Source organism: Lasioglossum baleicum, chromosome 17 (assembly GCF_051020765.1).
Source record: "Lasioglossum baleicum chromosome 17, iyLasBale1, whole genome shotgun sequence".
Taxonomy (NCBI): domain Eukaryota; kingdom Metazoa; phylum Arthropoda; class Insecta; order Hymenoptera; family Halictidae; genus Lasioglossum; species Lasioglossum baleicum.
Genome location: NC_134945.1, coordinates 10,330,120 through 10,345,944, shown reverse-complemented (window position 1 = coordinate 10,345,944; position 15,825 = coordinate 10,330,120). Strand labels below are relative to the sequence as shown.

Sequence of the window (15,825 nt, the reverse complement as noted above, 5' to 3'; positions counted from 1 at the left end):
GTCAATCTGCCAATTGACCAATGGTCGGTCGGCCCTGCACGAACAGAAGGTTCGGATCGTTTCTCCCTTCTGTTCGTCTTCTCTTCGCCGACTACAGACGTGGCGAGGTGAGGCGTGGCGTGGGACGGGACGGGACGAGGCAGAGCGAGGCAAGGCTCACGCGGGCGCTTCCAAGTTTGAACCGAGTACCTACCACCACCGCAGGCCGTAGGGAATTGGTCAAGCAGAGTGCAACAGATAAGGGTGTCGTTGGTGGGGGATAGTTGACTCTGTAGTGGCTATTTGGAGTCAGTTGCTCTTATGCTTGCCAGACATTAACAACCACGCCGGGCTATTGCTGCGCGAGTCTCGTGACTCAAACGTCACAGGTGATTCGAAGGACTTTCGAATTTGTTCTTCTGTTACCCCGTGCGGACAAAGGACACGCTCGGTGAACGATTTCGTGGCCGATGTGGATACAATCGAATGAACAAGTGGTGAAGCTTTTGTTGATTTTAAAGACCAACACCCCTCGCATCCGTGGATTATTTCAGTGACAATAACAGCGAGAAAGTCAGTGCAAGTCCACCAGGAAAGCCATTTCTGGATAAACATCGTGATGCGGAGGATGTGAAGTTGGTAAACGATCGGGATCGAAGATCTTGAGAAGTTTATAATCATTAGCACGGATGGAAGAGTACAAGAATTCACAGCAGTACAAAATCAAATGCCTGTACCATTCGGAAGATTTCAAAATATTTTTATAGCCGTCTTTACAGATCGTTGCGAATCATCTTTAAGAAGTATCTCCTTGTAATACTCGACGGAAGAAGGCAATCTAGTCGTCTGACCGTTCATGTGACCGTTTAGTGTGTGATTTTGCGAGTGTCCGTGATCCAAGTACACTGTTTTCTTGCGTGGATCAAGCCCGAAGATCGATCTGCAAGAATGTGGAACGGAGAAGTCCAGCCTGTGTTCTGAAGTCTTCTTCGAAGAGCCGCGCGGGCTATTCTGACTGAAAGAACAATGACGATCGACAGTTAAATACTTTCCGCAAAAATTCCGTGGACGGTGATCGAGGGTTGGTTCCAGGGGGGGTTGTGGATATTATGTTAGCAACGGGACTATGTGTATTTCTGAAGGTGCTGGCGTTGGCGGGAAGCGTTTCGGCGCTTCTGCCAGATGACTACGAAGATCGGGTTGCTCCTGTCAATTTGCAAGAAGAATGCGCCTCGAAATGTCCAGATCTCGACTTGAATCAGGTATGTTTGTCCAGAAATCATACGATCTCGAAGAAATTCAAATTTTGTTCGCAATGTTGCAGAATAAAGTCATAATTCAAATATAATTGAAAGTTATTAATTTAAAAAAACACTTCAAGATTTCTTTCCTATTAACAGAGAGATTGTTTGTCGACACGTTTCACAAGCCTGTAGTAAACAATTGCGTGTGGCACACGAAATCTCTGGGTTATCTACAAAGAAGAAAAAACTGATATCTCTTGAGCTGGATAAATGAGTAAATATTCTTGAATATCCAGTTTACCAGCCATCATATCGTATGAGATCGGGAAGGTGTCCTCAATTTAGGATTTAACTACTACGACAAGAGTTTTGTCATTGTTTTTGTTTTCGTCGTTAATGGAAATTAATTTCACTGTCTCGAAAGGGTATTCTTGAAATTCTTTTCTATTTATTTATTATCGTGTAAATTACACGAGTTATCTAAATAATTTGTTCGCTATTCCACTACTCTAAAGCCTTATTTTAACACTAAAGCTACCGAGCTCTAGAAATGGCTGACATGAGTTGCCTTATAAAAATGACATCATAGAATTTATATAGATTTTCTATGGTTTTTATCATAATATGTGCTTGGATACAAAAACGTGGCCGATCATTTGACTGGCGGTGCTAGGTTTACTTTTAAAATTGAAATAATCTTCAATTATTTGAATTTTATTATTAACGAATCAAATTATACAATTTTTTAAATTTTTGTCCCAGTTTTCATACTTTCCTTAACTTTTCATACTGATTGTGAGCGTCGCTTGCGAAAAATGCATACATCCCAGCGCGCAGTATTCGAGCGGTCGGAATGCGTTAACAAGGTGGCAGATTAGACAAGGCGGCCAGATGATCCTTAACGAATCCAGCGACTCGAAATTCGGATTCGGGCTGAACAAACCGAAGAATTCAAGGCAGCTTTATCAGGATCGTTTTCATGGGCTTTATCATTGTTAGCGATTAGTGGCCATGTCATTATACTCTCGTATTATGAAAGTGGCGGAGTAGATAAAAGTTGGCAAGATTATTGCGTGGCCGGTAGTGCAAAATAAAAACCGACAGAACACGAGCCGGTCGCTAAATTGTCCGTGAAATAGCGTAGCATTTTTTCCATCGTGTGTTTTCCTCGTAGAGCATCGCGAACTCCGACTTTGTTTACAGCAATAAATAATCGCAATCGTCGGAAAATTTGCTTATCGCCGCGATTTTACTCGCGGGGAGGTCAACATTGCTGCGAGAGGTTTAACGTGGCACCGAAACGAGATGGATCAGAATATTGACGATAATCGCGCGTGCTGTTCGATAGCCTCTCCTGCGAGAAGTACCGATTACTTACGTTTGTTGTTTCAATTTGTGCCTGGGCTATCTGCGTTCCATTTGTCATTCTTGTAACGACATCTACAGTTTTTGTCGTCGAATTTCGGAACGAAGGAACATCACGTTCAGAACAACCAGAACGACTCGTCGAGCACTAGCTCCGCTATGTCTTATCTCACGAATGATGTAATTATTCATTGGTGAAAAGAAAAAATGTCCACCGATTTGGCTGGAATCGCGAGAAGCGTTCTCGGGAGCGAGGCGCGCATAGCACAAAAATGGCTCCACACGAAGGACGTATCAATTTAAGTCCACTCTCCATCCCGCCTGTACCATTCATTAATTAACTTAACTACACGACGGCGCATCATCGCAGTCCATAAGCATGGTCTCGAGGATGAACGAAGAGCTGTAACGGATACAGGGGCTTCTAATAATTTTTTTCCTTTTCGAAGTTTTTGCTGTCGTAAAATAGAAGGAATGTCGTCGGTGCCGTTAATGTTGGAGCCATTTGGAATTATGTCTCTGAATAATGTCTTTCGGAACCGCTTGAAAGGACCGTTTAGAAGTTCGCCAATGCTCGCGTTTTTTTTCTCTTCTTCCTTCGGCTCTCACGGACAGTGAATGAGGAGATTGAAAGGATGCATCAGGAAAGATGAACGGAACAAAAGGCGGTCTAAAGAAATGATTAAACCGATCCTTTCGTGGAGAGATAAATTGATAATTGGTAGCAATTTCGTTCGTGCCAATTGCCGAAGACACTGATTACCAGCTTCTTACGTCGCATTTGTTCACACGCGCCGCGGGAACGTCATTGTCGGCGTTAATAGAATTCAGACTTCCACGAGGCCTGTCAGAAAAGAGGAAAAAAGAGCAACGAGATCGATCATTTTCAATTTCGACCGGCGAAGCAAGTTTTATCGGGCGATTATCTGGCGGAGAGGTTCCCTTCTGTGCATTTCAATTAAACGGGAGGTCAGATAAAGGGAACCGCGGTCCAGAAATCAACGGTCTCACCTTCTTATCTTCCCTTGAAGAACTTTCTTCCATCTTTGGTTTCTCGTCACGCTTCACCATGTTTCGACATCCACCACAGCTGACAAAAAGTCTGTCAAAGGCTTCGTGTAAAGAGTTCAGATAAGCGAAGGTCACGGGAAAGTGGGAGTTGAAAAACCACTGGTCGATTTATAATGTGTGGCGCCGAATGAAAATTCTTGTGTTTACGGCACATGTCGGCGCACATGGGCGCACATGCGACGCCCGTGTTATTTACCAAACACGAGTAATAGTCTAGTCTCGTTATCGTATCTCGAGGTGATGCCTAGGATGACCTTACTATGCTTGCATAATCGCGATCGCGAGCTTCCTAAACTCAGCTTCGAGGCTGCTTCACGAATTCGTCCCTGGCGATAATTTATCGTACTTTGGCATGAAACGATCCAACGTTGGTTCGACAATCGCTATTGTTATTGGTACGGGTAAAAATGGCGAGGCTCGAAGCGTTGTCACATGCGCACCGATTAGCTCCTCCGCCCGCCTAACGCTTCCGCAGTTAGCGGAGGCTGGAATTCCTCAATTTCGTCGACGCCATTGAGTTTTTCACTTTAATTGAAAAATAATTACTTAAACGCTGCAAGTAATGGATCTCCTCCCACGGATTAACCTACATACGATTTCATTCGCTCGAGTGCGAGCAGTACAGAGCAATCCCAAATACTTCAAAATAAGGTCGCCGATTGATTTGCGAACGGTCTACAGTGATGCAACCCTGCAAGCCTAATAAAATCGAATACATCTAACATCTTTTTCCACATATAAAGATACAAAAGATAACAAAAAGATTTTTTAGGCAACGTTAAGGAACACTTTAGCTTCATTTTCAATGGAGGAGTTGTATAACATTATCTAATTCCCTGCCCAGCAAAAGTGACTGAGAAAATAAACTGAAAATTTGTTGTATTAACTTAAACGAAAATAGATTGTCTGCAATGTGGCATACCATTTTTTTGATATTTTAATTTTCTGAATTTTTATAACTGTGTAATGTTGAAATTTTTCAACGAAAAAGATATGTTTGCTTTCAACAGTCGTTATTTTCTGATTTTTCAAAAGTATTAAAATGTAATTGTGTCTGCAATTCCGATCAATCGCAATTTTTTCATGTAGTAAACTAATTGTTCTAAATTCTCAGAAACATTCGAGTCGTATAGTTCAATATTAAAAAAGTTATCGTCTTTTTAAGACTATCCGAATATTAATGGGAGTAGATCTTATCTTACAAGTAGAAGCTTCCGCGTTTAGACATGCATACAGTTCATGGAAAATAATCCAGAAGATTGGAGAGGTTTTTAATGCTGTAACTTTTTATTGCTTTAAGTATGCAGAAGTTCTTTTTGTCTTTCAATTCTTTCTTTATAAAGAATATATAATTTTATAATACTCCAGCCTATAGTGAGGAAAATAAATATTTCTCGTAGTGCACAATAAAAATATAGTTTTATGGTCCAATTCCTTTTTGTTGAAGACCAATTAAATTAAATAAATAGTTTCTTGGTCCAATTCTGTTTTTGTAAAGACTATAATTTACTATAACTCAACCAGTGAGAAAATAAATATTTCCACTAATGCAGAATAAAAATAGTTTCTTAATCGAATTATAAATCAAAATTAGAATTAAATTCTTGAAATTAATAAATATCATCTCGAATAAACAATCGGCAACCTTTCGGATCTCGAACCTCCCCTAGGTTTCGAAGATTGTGGGGCACTGTGAGAGGATGTAACTGACACCTGGAGGTATTCGAATCTGGCGGGGCAACCTGCGAAAATTCCATACTCGTTGGATACGAAACTACGTAGAATCCGCAGGATCGTTCGACGTGCAATATTATATGTGTAGCTGTACACAATGAACTTCCTGCCGGCCACATCCTCTCACCTACAACATGTGCCTCGTGACTTGCTACGGGTTCACCTCGAACTGCATCGATAATCGTGCGAAGTTTGATATTCGTCCGGGAAACACCGTGAGATACGATTTATTTCAAATCTTCTTCAACATCGCTGCAATTACGTCGGTGTATAGACAGTAGCATAAAAGAGATTCGAAATAATAGTTGCAAAATCACAAGCAATTTTATAATCAATTAATTTATAATCTATAGAGAAGAGCTAATGCTCCTGTGCAAAATGAAAGGACTGCTTTTTCGTTCCAAAATTGCACATGCTCAAAGTGCCTGAGAAATGCCGTAGAGAGTTCGTTCTTGTCTCATAGTGAGGCTTGAACGTTCAAAGCTCAAACCTTGTTCTTTGCATAAAGAACATATTGTTACTTTTACGTCCATTGGTATGTAAAATCACGTATGGGGTAACCGGTAGAGAGATAATGAGTACCTCTCTATGTATACAGTTATAATTTTATGATATGTTCTTTATATGGGGGGGGGGGGGTAAAATGTATATGATGACAAAATTAGTATGTAGTACATTCCATTTTATTTTTATCACAGAGAATCTTAGCTAGTGAAAATAGTTTTCTTTTAATCTACTTTTTACAAAATAATTTATAAAAATGAAAGTTTGCATAATCATGTGCAATCTAGTATCGAAATTTATTTGTTACACATTTTCACATTTTATACAGTGAAGGTGCTATTATTTAACAAAATTCAGGAAACGAGAAAAATTAGTGAGGTAAAATGGGAATCCAGTTTTGAAAAAGTTCAAATTTCGAACATTGGAGATGTCTCGAGTTTTAGCAGTAATAGTTGTGCAGTTATTTTTTATTATACTTGTTTTATTAATCTGCTACATATGTATAATCGTGTACTGTATTATATAATAACATTATACATAAATACGTAGATATGTTTAGGCAAAGATAAAAGTAAAAAGAGCATTCAAAATGAGCTAATTTTTGCTTTTAATAGAGAAACGTAATAATTGTTGTAATAATTGATTTTTAATTTATATTCTAACCTGCGCTATTGGACAATTTAGACTTTCCTCTGCTTCATACTAAATGTTTGGAAAACATTCTAAAATATCCGTAAAATAAACAGTCGTCTAAATATATTCTATTCGGATTAGTTATGTGTTAAAAATGATCACAATACTATTACTACTAAATTCCGTAATACTCCACACAAATTCTAGTTAAATTATTTGTAAATATAATATATACTCAAATTTACTAGTATTTGTTTAAAAGTTAAAAATTAGTTCGCATTGCATAATAGGGACTTTGTAAACATAGGAAGTGCGAGTACGAGTGGTAATCAAATATCATAAAGTTGGAGTTAACTTGCATTTCCGAGTGCATATTGAACTCGATCCCATCCCTAGTGATGATTGATGGCGCCTCGGAATAGTTGATTGAATGAGAACTATGAGGAAAACTGATAAAACCGTTTCGACTAAGAGAAAAATCTGCGTTATCTAGAATTTTATTAGAATCGAATCTATCCCAGACAATTGAAATCGACGTGAATAAGATATGTCTTTGATGCGCGATAAACGAGGGGAGAATCTTTCAATATTTTCTACACAGGTGAAATTATCGTGAAACCATCTTGGACACGGGTGATTCCTTCGCGTATATCAAAATTCAATTCAGACCGTACGCTCGTACCAACGGGTCGGAGTCGAGATACGGGTAGGACCCACATCGCTCAAGATTTTCGGGGTCTGGGTGAATATCGCTTTCAAAAGGCGAGGGAACCGAGAGTGACTCTCACGTTATAGAAACAGTATTAATTGATGGATCGATTTGTCAACATTTATAGCGTTCTATAACCGTTGAAAATCATCATGGGCCATGGAGAACCACTGCACAGTGAGGCATTTGCCCGGAGAAGCTAGTCAAAACTATTTTAGCATTATTTTAACCCTTAGCGCTCGAGTGGTGCCCCAAAGAGTCACCAATAAAAATTGCTGTACTATTATTCACAAAATTGTTCACATTATTAACCCCTTGCCATATTTTAACGAGTCAGACTCGTCATGAAGACTTTAACAAAGTCTAACAAATATGAATGTTATGTGTTTCTTTTTAGATGAAAAGTAGTATTAGATATTTAAGCATTAAAATAAATGTTTTCCCTTCTGCCACATTTTTGGGGATAAAGACGTTTCAATTTCAATCACTGTAACTCTGAAGAAAAAGGTACGGCAAGGGGCTTAATATGTTGGTATCTAATCAATTACTAAACGTGTAAGTATTGAATGAGGTATTATCTATTTTCATATTTATAAAAAGAGAAACCAATCATATAGAATGGAATTATTTTAGGTTGGAAGAAATGTTTATTTTCGAATTAAAATAACTCCGAGTGCTAAGAGTTAAGACATAAAGCCATAGTATAGTGGTTTCAGAGCTAAGAACTTTTTTGTAAAACGTAATTTCCTAAAACAGGAGAAAATTTATATCTATTGTATGCCTTATGTTTTCCAATAGCTGCAGATTAACAAACCCAAAAAGGAATTTTATTTCGGTTGCAAGGAAACTAATAACATACGTATTTATTAGACTCTATTCAGAATCTTCGACACTAGTCTGACACGATATTGTGGGACAAGTGGTTAAAAATAAATAAGAAATAAAGAGGTGTTTCGGGTATAAAAACATAATTCAATTTATATATTAATTTCACGAAAGAAAAGATATTACTTTCGATTTTGATTCTATCAAAACCGCAGAAGGAAATAAAGCAAACAGCCGTAATTATTTTACATACCTACCTTTAATGTTACACACGTTTTAACCCCCTTTACACTTATAAGAAAATCACTTTCCCGACGTTTCTCTTTATCACGAGAATGCTGTACTTTCAAGTGGCTATTCGTTACTAACTGCTCCTGTGTATGACAAAAAATGACTGTATAGATTATTTGCATATTCAGGACCACGAGAAAAAGGTGTCATTGATTTTGTACGAAATAAACATTTCGACTTTCGGCCAGTTTTTCAGAGGGAATGCACCACTGTGCACCGTAAATACGCTTGAAACGTTTATAGTAGTTGCTCGAGCGGTCGAAACCGCAAACAAATCCTGGGAACCAGAGTTTCGGCGCCTTTACATGACGTCAGATCAATTAAAACGCATGCATGTTTCGAGCACACGCACACAGAATACGAACAGTGGTGTACAATAGACAGTGGCAGCTGATGGGTCATTTTTAATTTATCCCGCGGTCTCGAAGGTAATGAACGAAATTAATTGGCGACAGCGTGTCCGAGCGTTTAGACTGTCTTGAGTCTTGACGAGATGTTCGTTCGCCTTGACGATCGGTGGAACGTGAAAAGCCTTCCGAGAACGCATGCAAAGTCAGAGAACCGTCATCATTGGATATCATCAAATCGTAACGCTAGAATTGGTAACCGCTTATTAGTATAATCGAGTTGGTACGGAGACGGTCGTCCTCGAAGAGTAGGCAGCGGTCGTACGTACACAGATACAGGTTACGCAACGATTCCAAGACGTGAAAACGCTTTTCCACGGTGAACAGTCGGATGAAAAACGCTTCCTGTTCACCAGGCTAACGAATGCAAACAGACCTGCGCCTGGCGATGTGTATCTTTTTAATTCGTCGCGTAACGCGAGAATAATTGGTGCGGCTCGCTGACGAACGCGAGATGTTTGCGCGCGATGGAACGTCGCCTCGCGTCGTCGTCGTCGTCGGCTACGATGGAAACGGTCGCAAAGACCGGCCGGTCACCGTTAAGGTGTTTGCCAAAGACAAACCTCAGACTTCAAAGGTAGATGTTCCATCCCAGTGGACACCGTCCGGTGTATATTCAACACCGTGCGACCGTGGCTGATTCAAGACCGCACGGACGAACCTGATACCCTTTGCCTTTAACTTGAACCACCGTAGGACACTAACGCTTTCATGGTGTCGAAGGTCCTCGAGTTGAATTATTTTTCAGTATTTTTCACTACTTCCCAGGTGTCGATACATTCTTTCCCGCGGTGCCAAGTTGAAGACTTCTCGAGCACAAATGAATAGCGACATTAAAAAAGGGCTCAACTCTGAAAAATGTTCGGCACCTAAAAAAAACTTGATTTTATTCAAACTATTTAAAGGATGACATCAACTATTTAAAGAATGACATCGAAACCAAGTCGAAAGACTTCTCGAACACAAATGAATAGTGACATCAGAAAAGAGCTCAACTCTGAAAAATATTCCGAACTATTTAAAGGATGACATTGATTTATTGCAACATTAAACTGATAACTAGACCGCGGATCTTTGTGCAAAATTAGAATTGTCTGCAGCGATTGCAAGAAATAGAAACTCAATTCAATGTTATTTCTTTCCTTAATGATTTTAATAGAGGAGAAATCACATCAATTTTTCAACAATTTTGAATTTCATCTGCTCAATTTTTTGCTATAAATGCATATAATATAAAGATCCGCAGTGTACTAATAAGTCAGTCTAATGACGGACAAGTTGCAATTCTACAAGTCAGTTTAGCTCCGATGACTTTCTTTTTAATTTTCCCCGAGATTAATTCAAGTGACTAATTCAAATTGAACAACAAAAAAATTAAATCGTTTATTCGATTTAAGTTTCCAACTTGCTCGTAATAGAACTAGAATAAGAATAAGAAAATCAAAATTAGGACCTTATCTTCCGAAGGTTCTGGTATAATGGTTGTTGGCCACCATTTTCCGGATTTTCCGGAAAAATTCCTGATGCTCTGTAGCGATGTATCAACTTAATTTTTTGTATCTCACATTTTTAAATTGTTGATACGAATCTTTCCTGTGTAGCACTGAAAATTACTAGAATTTGGTATTTCCGCGCAGACACCTTTCACTTTGGAAAGTCCGGAAACTTCTTCCGTCATATTGTTGTCTATGTAGCAACGTGCAACAACCTCGTCAGGTTTCCTGGGGTCAAACTCAAATCGATAGAATTTTGAGAGCAGAATGATTTGGATGAACAGAGAAATTTCATTTAAATATTGAAATACGAAGACGTACGTTCGGGGGGTGGTTTATACTTCTTTTATAAGAACGAACAGGAACTTTCCCTTATCCACTCTTCGAGGAATTCCGTGCATTATAAATGTAAAAAACGAATGATTGACTGTAAGTATCGGCGACTACGTGACTGGCATCTGAGTGTGATAAAGCGCGGAAACCTTGAGAAGGGGTGACGATAAAAATCCGTTGTTGCGTGTTTGGAATTGGAGGGAAAGACAGAGGCCGGTCATTAGACCCAATCATCAACGTCACAACGAGCACCAAAGCGGAGGGGCGCAACAGTTGGCAGACGCTTTCGAGCGTGGCGAAGACGTTGGGCATGGCGGAAGGACGTGCGGAAGGACGAGCAGGTACACATTATACGATTACCGTAGATCGGACAAAACTGTTCTTCACCGGCTGATTTCCGTCCTACGTGTGGCGACGTTGAACAACATCGAACTCCATTTAGTGGGAACGGAAGCGGCGATAGAGCTGACGCGATCAAACGAAGTGACTGTCGAAAACCAGCTAACAGGGCCATCTTTTTTTTTTGGGAGTTAAAGAAAATTGACGGGGAACGGTGATTTTCCGGATAATCGGTCTGAAAGAAATTGAACAGTTTAACAAATAGAATTCTCTTGACGAAGATGCCTACAAACATAAACGAGAGATGACGACAATAAAAGCTATTAGAACTTAGAAGCAACGGGAAACTCTGTGCAGATTTATTTTATAATGAAAAAGAGTAATGGGTAAATCTCACTTTAATTCTCGGAAACTGAAATTAAGTAAACATGTGTGTTTTTTCAATTAAATTTCGTAAATATTCTTAAATTCTTCTAATGTATTCGCAGTTCTGCATTTGACCAATTCATTCTCGTCATAAAATCCGGAGTCTGGTAATGACAATTTGGGAAAATTATAGAGAAGCGAGTTGTTGTATTGTCACAGGGATAGTTGTTTCACATGGAGCAGCAGTCTGCACGGTTTGATTAATCGGGTGCAAAGTTAAACGAGCATCGCGTTGAAAGGCAAGAAACACGCAACGAGATGCTGCCACGGTGGAGAGAGAAAAGAAAGACAAAAAATTCATCGTAAAATTGATACATTCAGGCTGGAAGGCGATAATCGGAAAAACATTGCACCGTCTTCGCAGCTTCCGTTATCGGGGTACTCGTCATTCGTTCGTGGCCTCTGTTGTTCGCGGGAATACCAAGACCGAGAGTAGTGTTTATGTTTCCTCCTGTTAATGTGCAATCAGTTTATTTCAGTTGCTACGTTTATGTAAAATTACGTTGAGCGTACATTCGAATAGCCTTGTAGCTTTATAATGCAAAAATTCATTCGTTGTTTTCAATTGTTGAATACTCTTTCACCAGTCCTTTTCACCAAAGATTTCCAAGTATTTTTATGATGCACGGTAAACTTAACATAACAATCACAAATATTAGTGAACGCAATGTAGTTTTGGTATTCGAATTGAAAAATGTTGAATCACTTGTGTGTGAGCTTTAATCTCAAGTTTCCAATGTTTTATAAAATAATCAATTGTAAAGACTTTTCAAAAAATTATCTATCCTGAAGTATTTAATCTGTTCCACTAGCTTTAATATTTATTTTTTAATATTTTATAAAAGTAGACGATCTGTTACAGTACCTTCGATGTTAACCTTTTATTATTTTGTAAAATAGTTAATAGTAAAGAATATCCTTGAAATAATTTTTGCAAGATTATGGATGTATGTATAATGTGTCATCTAACAGCAAAACATCTGTTATATGAATTCTGATATTCATTTTTGATCTGAATCGATTTTCCATAATTTTTGAAAGTACATGGCTGAGGTCTTTTTGTTAGGTCCTCCAACAGTAACAGAAACTCTAATCGTAAACCAACAACTCACCCTCAATTACGTAATCTAATAATTTCATTTGGTATTATTGTGTAAAATTATGTGATTATAGGTCATTATACATTTGAGAAGGCGTGAACATTTTTCAAGAGAGAATTCATGAATTTTCGGAGACATTGAAGTCATCAAAAACAGTAAAATACATTTCGTGAACCGAAAGATGGTTTTTCTATTACACTAGTGGCATTTCGAAAGGCATGGAATTCATTTCTACGGTTAATAATTTTTTAGCTATTTTAGAAAAAGACTAGTGCGCGCGAAATTCATGATTTTTCGTCGATGTTATTTACTAACCATGCCGTTAGAAAAAAAGTGCTTCGAACGGGGGTAACGGTATACGTAACGCACAAGGGGCCGCAGAAAATAAATTGAATCGCTTGCCAGCTCTAAAAGATAGTAAATTGTTTCGTCCGGTTCAATTGACACCCCCGGTGCACCTAGTCTGTCGCGAATGAATCGCCGAATACTTGTGCGGAGTCGCAGATTTCTGGTAGGCATCGTTACGGACACAATGTCGTCGTTATAAAACGTTCGCACCTGTAGGTACGTTGCATGCTTCCGGTACACAGGTGTACGTCCGGCTTTTAATGGAACCGTCGACAAATTGTTAAAAATGTGGAAATAGAAGAGGGAGAGAAGTGGAGGTTTCGGTTAGAGGCAGATCGAGGGACACGAACAATTCGTTTGGTAACTAGGGTGTGAAACCATGCGTACACGCATGGGAATTTCGGGGGGTAGCTAGTTCCTATGCACATCTAATTAACCCGGCGATCATGTTTATTCACGACTTCAACTTGTATCAGCTGCCCTTCATGAATTTAAATAAACTGGAAATTCGCGTATGATAAAATGCAATCGACAACCAGAAACGACAAAAATATTTCACACGGTTCTTTCTCAAACCGACGAAATCTGTGCCAAAATCAAAGAACTTTCCATATAAAGGAGATAGAGCGATGAAATTTTTTTCAAATGAAAGCTGAAACTTTGCAGAATATGGGATAATTATGGAGATTGTGGTACGAACGTTTTTTAACCGTGAAAGAATTCGTTAAACTTGCACAATTTCAAGAAAATCGATTTCTTGCAAAATCTTGAGGTGGTAGACAAATTTTGAAATCAGATTTGAAATCAGCGTGCAAAAATCAGCGTGAAAAACCACAATTTTCTTGAAATTGTGCGAGTTTAACGAATTCTTTCAAGGTTAAAAAACGTTCGTACCACAATCTCCATAATTATCCCATATTTTGCAAAGTTTCAGCTTTCATTTGAAAAAAATTTCATCGCTCTATCTCATTTCTATCGAAAGTTCTTTGATTTTTACACAGATTTCGTCGGTTTGGAACATAGTGCGCCGTACTGTACAAGATGCATATTACCTGCAGTTGAAAATGCTCTTTCCGCATCCACGCTGGTTGGTGGTACTGTTAATAATGAGCGATATACTTTCTCTAAATATTTGCCTCGATGTCCTTCATCTTCTAACAACTCGGTCTCTCGTCTGACGGTTTTGGAAAAATCTATTTTTTGTATTATTGTTCGTGGCATTTTTTTTATTTATAGCTAATTGTAATTTCTTCTCGGGAGACAATTTTGTTTCGATATTAACATCAACATCATCTTCAACGAATTCTTCTGGATAGGTTTGTGTTTGGTTTTCATAAATGTTTTTCTGGGAATTGACGACGAACTTATTGTTAATTAAATTTGACCTTGTCGGCTTCTTTTCTTCCTTTCCGTCTTCTTTTTTAAAGTCGTTATAATTATGTAAATAGTGGCGTGTCCTGATCTTTAAGTGATTGCAACATAAAATTTATTGCTGCATTCGCTGTTAATAAGTTGGAATCCTTCCGACATAATGCTTCCACAGCCAACTTTATTGGAAGCAGAGCTGATACAGTTTTTGATATTAAATCGAATTCACTATCGGAAAAATTCATTTGTAAATTTCATTTAATCAGTCAATTAATGCTTTCGGAATTGGATTTTTTCATTTCAAAAATCGTTCCATCATTAATAACAAACTGTTCCAGCGTGTTTTAGAATCTATTATTAGCATAAGTTCTTTTTTTATTTCAGTGAGTATATCTTTTTCTAAAACGGCATTTTTATTAGGGGAACGTTTAAATATTTTAACAACTTTTCGAATTTTCTTAATTATAGGAAGCAATCCTTGGTAAGTTAATATTTCGTCCTCGTTACTATTATCTTCGTCCTATCCAAATGAGGTACTTTCAACAATTGTATTATTATTTTCTTCATTGTCACTTTCTTCGAAATCAGAATCAGAAGTTTCTAAATCCAGATTTCAGCGGCGAACGTATTTCAAATAAGAGTAGATGCCCCAAAAAAATATTCATTATTTATAGCTAATACCGAAAATACCGGTTTCACGAAATTGCAAAATAGTACGAAATACCGGTATACCGGTATTGCAATCCCTAACAGTGAGCCACGGAAGTATTCGAACGCCCTTTAAAACAGAATAACTTTTTTATAATTATACCAAACTACTTGATTTTTTATAATCAATTAGAAGCAGTGATTTATGAAATGCTTTGCAAAAAAGATTTCCCAAAAATTATAATTTATTTTTACAACTTTTTCATTCAATAGAATTAACAGAATTTAGAAAAAATTGTTGATACTTGAGTTAACATGAGTAAATTGGGCAAGCCTCCTCTTTGAACTTCTCGCGTCTTTGGTCTTATCACTAGATTTGATTTTCTTTTACATTGTCCTCTTACGAAAATTGTTGTATTCTTCTACCACCTATGGAATGTATTGTATTATATTTGTTATATTTAGTGTGCAGCAGAAACTTAAGACTAACAACCTCGCCGAATTGCTTTCAGAACCGAACGGACGACTCAATCTCGGAAGGGGGATGCGGTGTGCGATGCAAGATCGATCAGGTGAGCCACTACTATTAATAGACCTTAATTTCTACCCTAATAGGTACAGATAACTAACTCAGTCTCATACATACCTGACAACTGTACGACATGTGTGGTCCAAACGTAAAGCTACTCGTTAAGCGATTCCACATTTCTCTACCGCTCACCGCAGGATACTTCCGGATATGCTGACACGAATCTTAGCGTGCAGTTCATACAAACAAACATAAGCGAGAACCGAATTTACAGAAGTATTTCCATTCCTCGGACTGGTTTTAGGATGTAATGCTTCCGGAATATTTTTTCGTTAAATCTTTATGTATCTCATGATCCTTCCTGATCCTTCCGAATTATAGAATAGATATCTATCTTATATTGACATTATCTTTCTCGTTTCTGACATGAAGAGTATTTCAAAACATGATCTGTCTCTATTCCCCGGAACAAATATTGT

The 15,825-nt window shown here is 38.1% G+C and overlaps 1 protein-coding gene across 4 annotated transcripts in view; it reads left to right on the top strand.

Annotated features, from left to right (window-relative positions):
* The first annotated feature begins 185 nt into the window (after positions 1–185).
* Positions 186–15,825, top strand: part of Sev (receptor protein-tyrosine kinase sevenless) — a 51,232-nt gene continuing 35,592 nt past the window's right edge. For 3 of the 4 annotated variants that reach the window (XM_076441773.1, XM_076441770.1, XM_076441769.1), the window contains exons 1-2: positions 186–1,241; positions 15,330–15,389. In XM_076441773.1, the coding sequence (XP_076297888.1) occupies positions 1,089–1,241; positions 15,330–15,389 (213 nt within the window). In that variant the 5' untranslated portion in view covers positions 186–1,088. The remainder of the gene's footprint in view (positions 1,242–15,329; positions 15,390–15,825) is intronic. The other variant, XM_076441771.1, reaches the window with a different exon arrangement.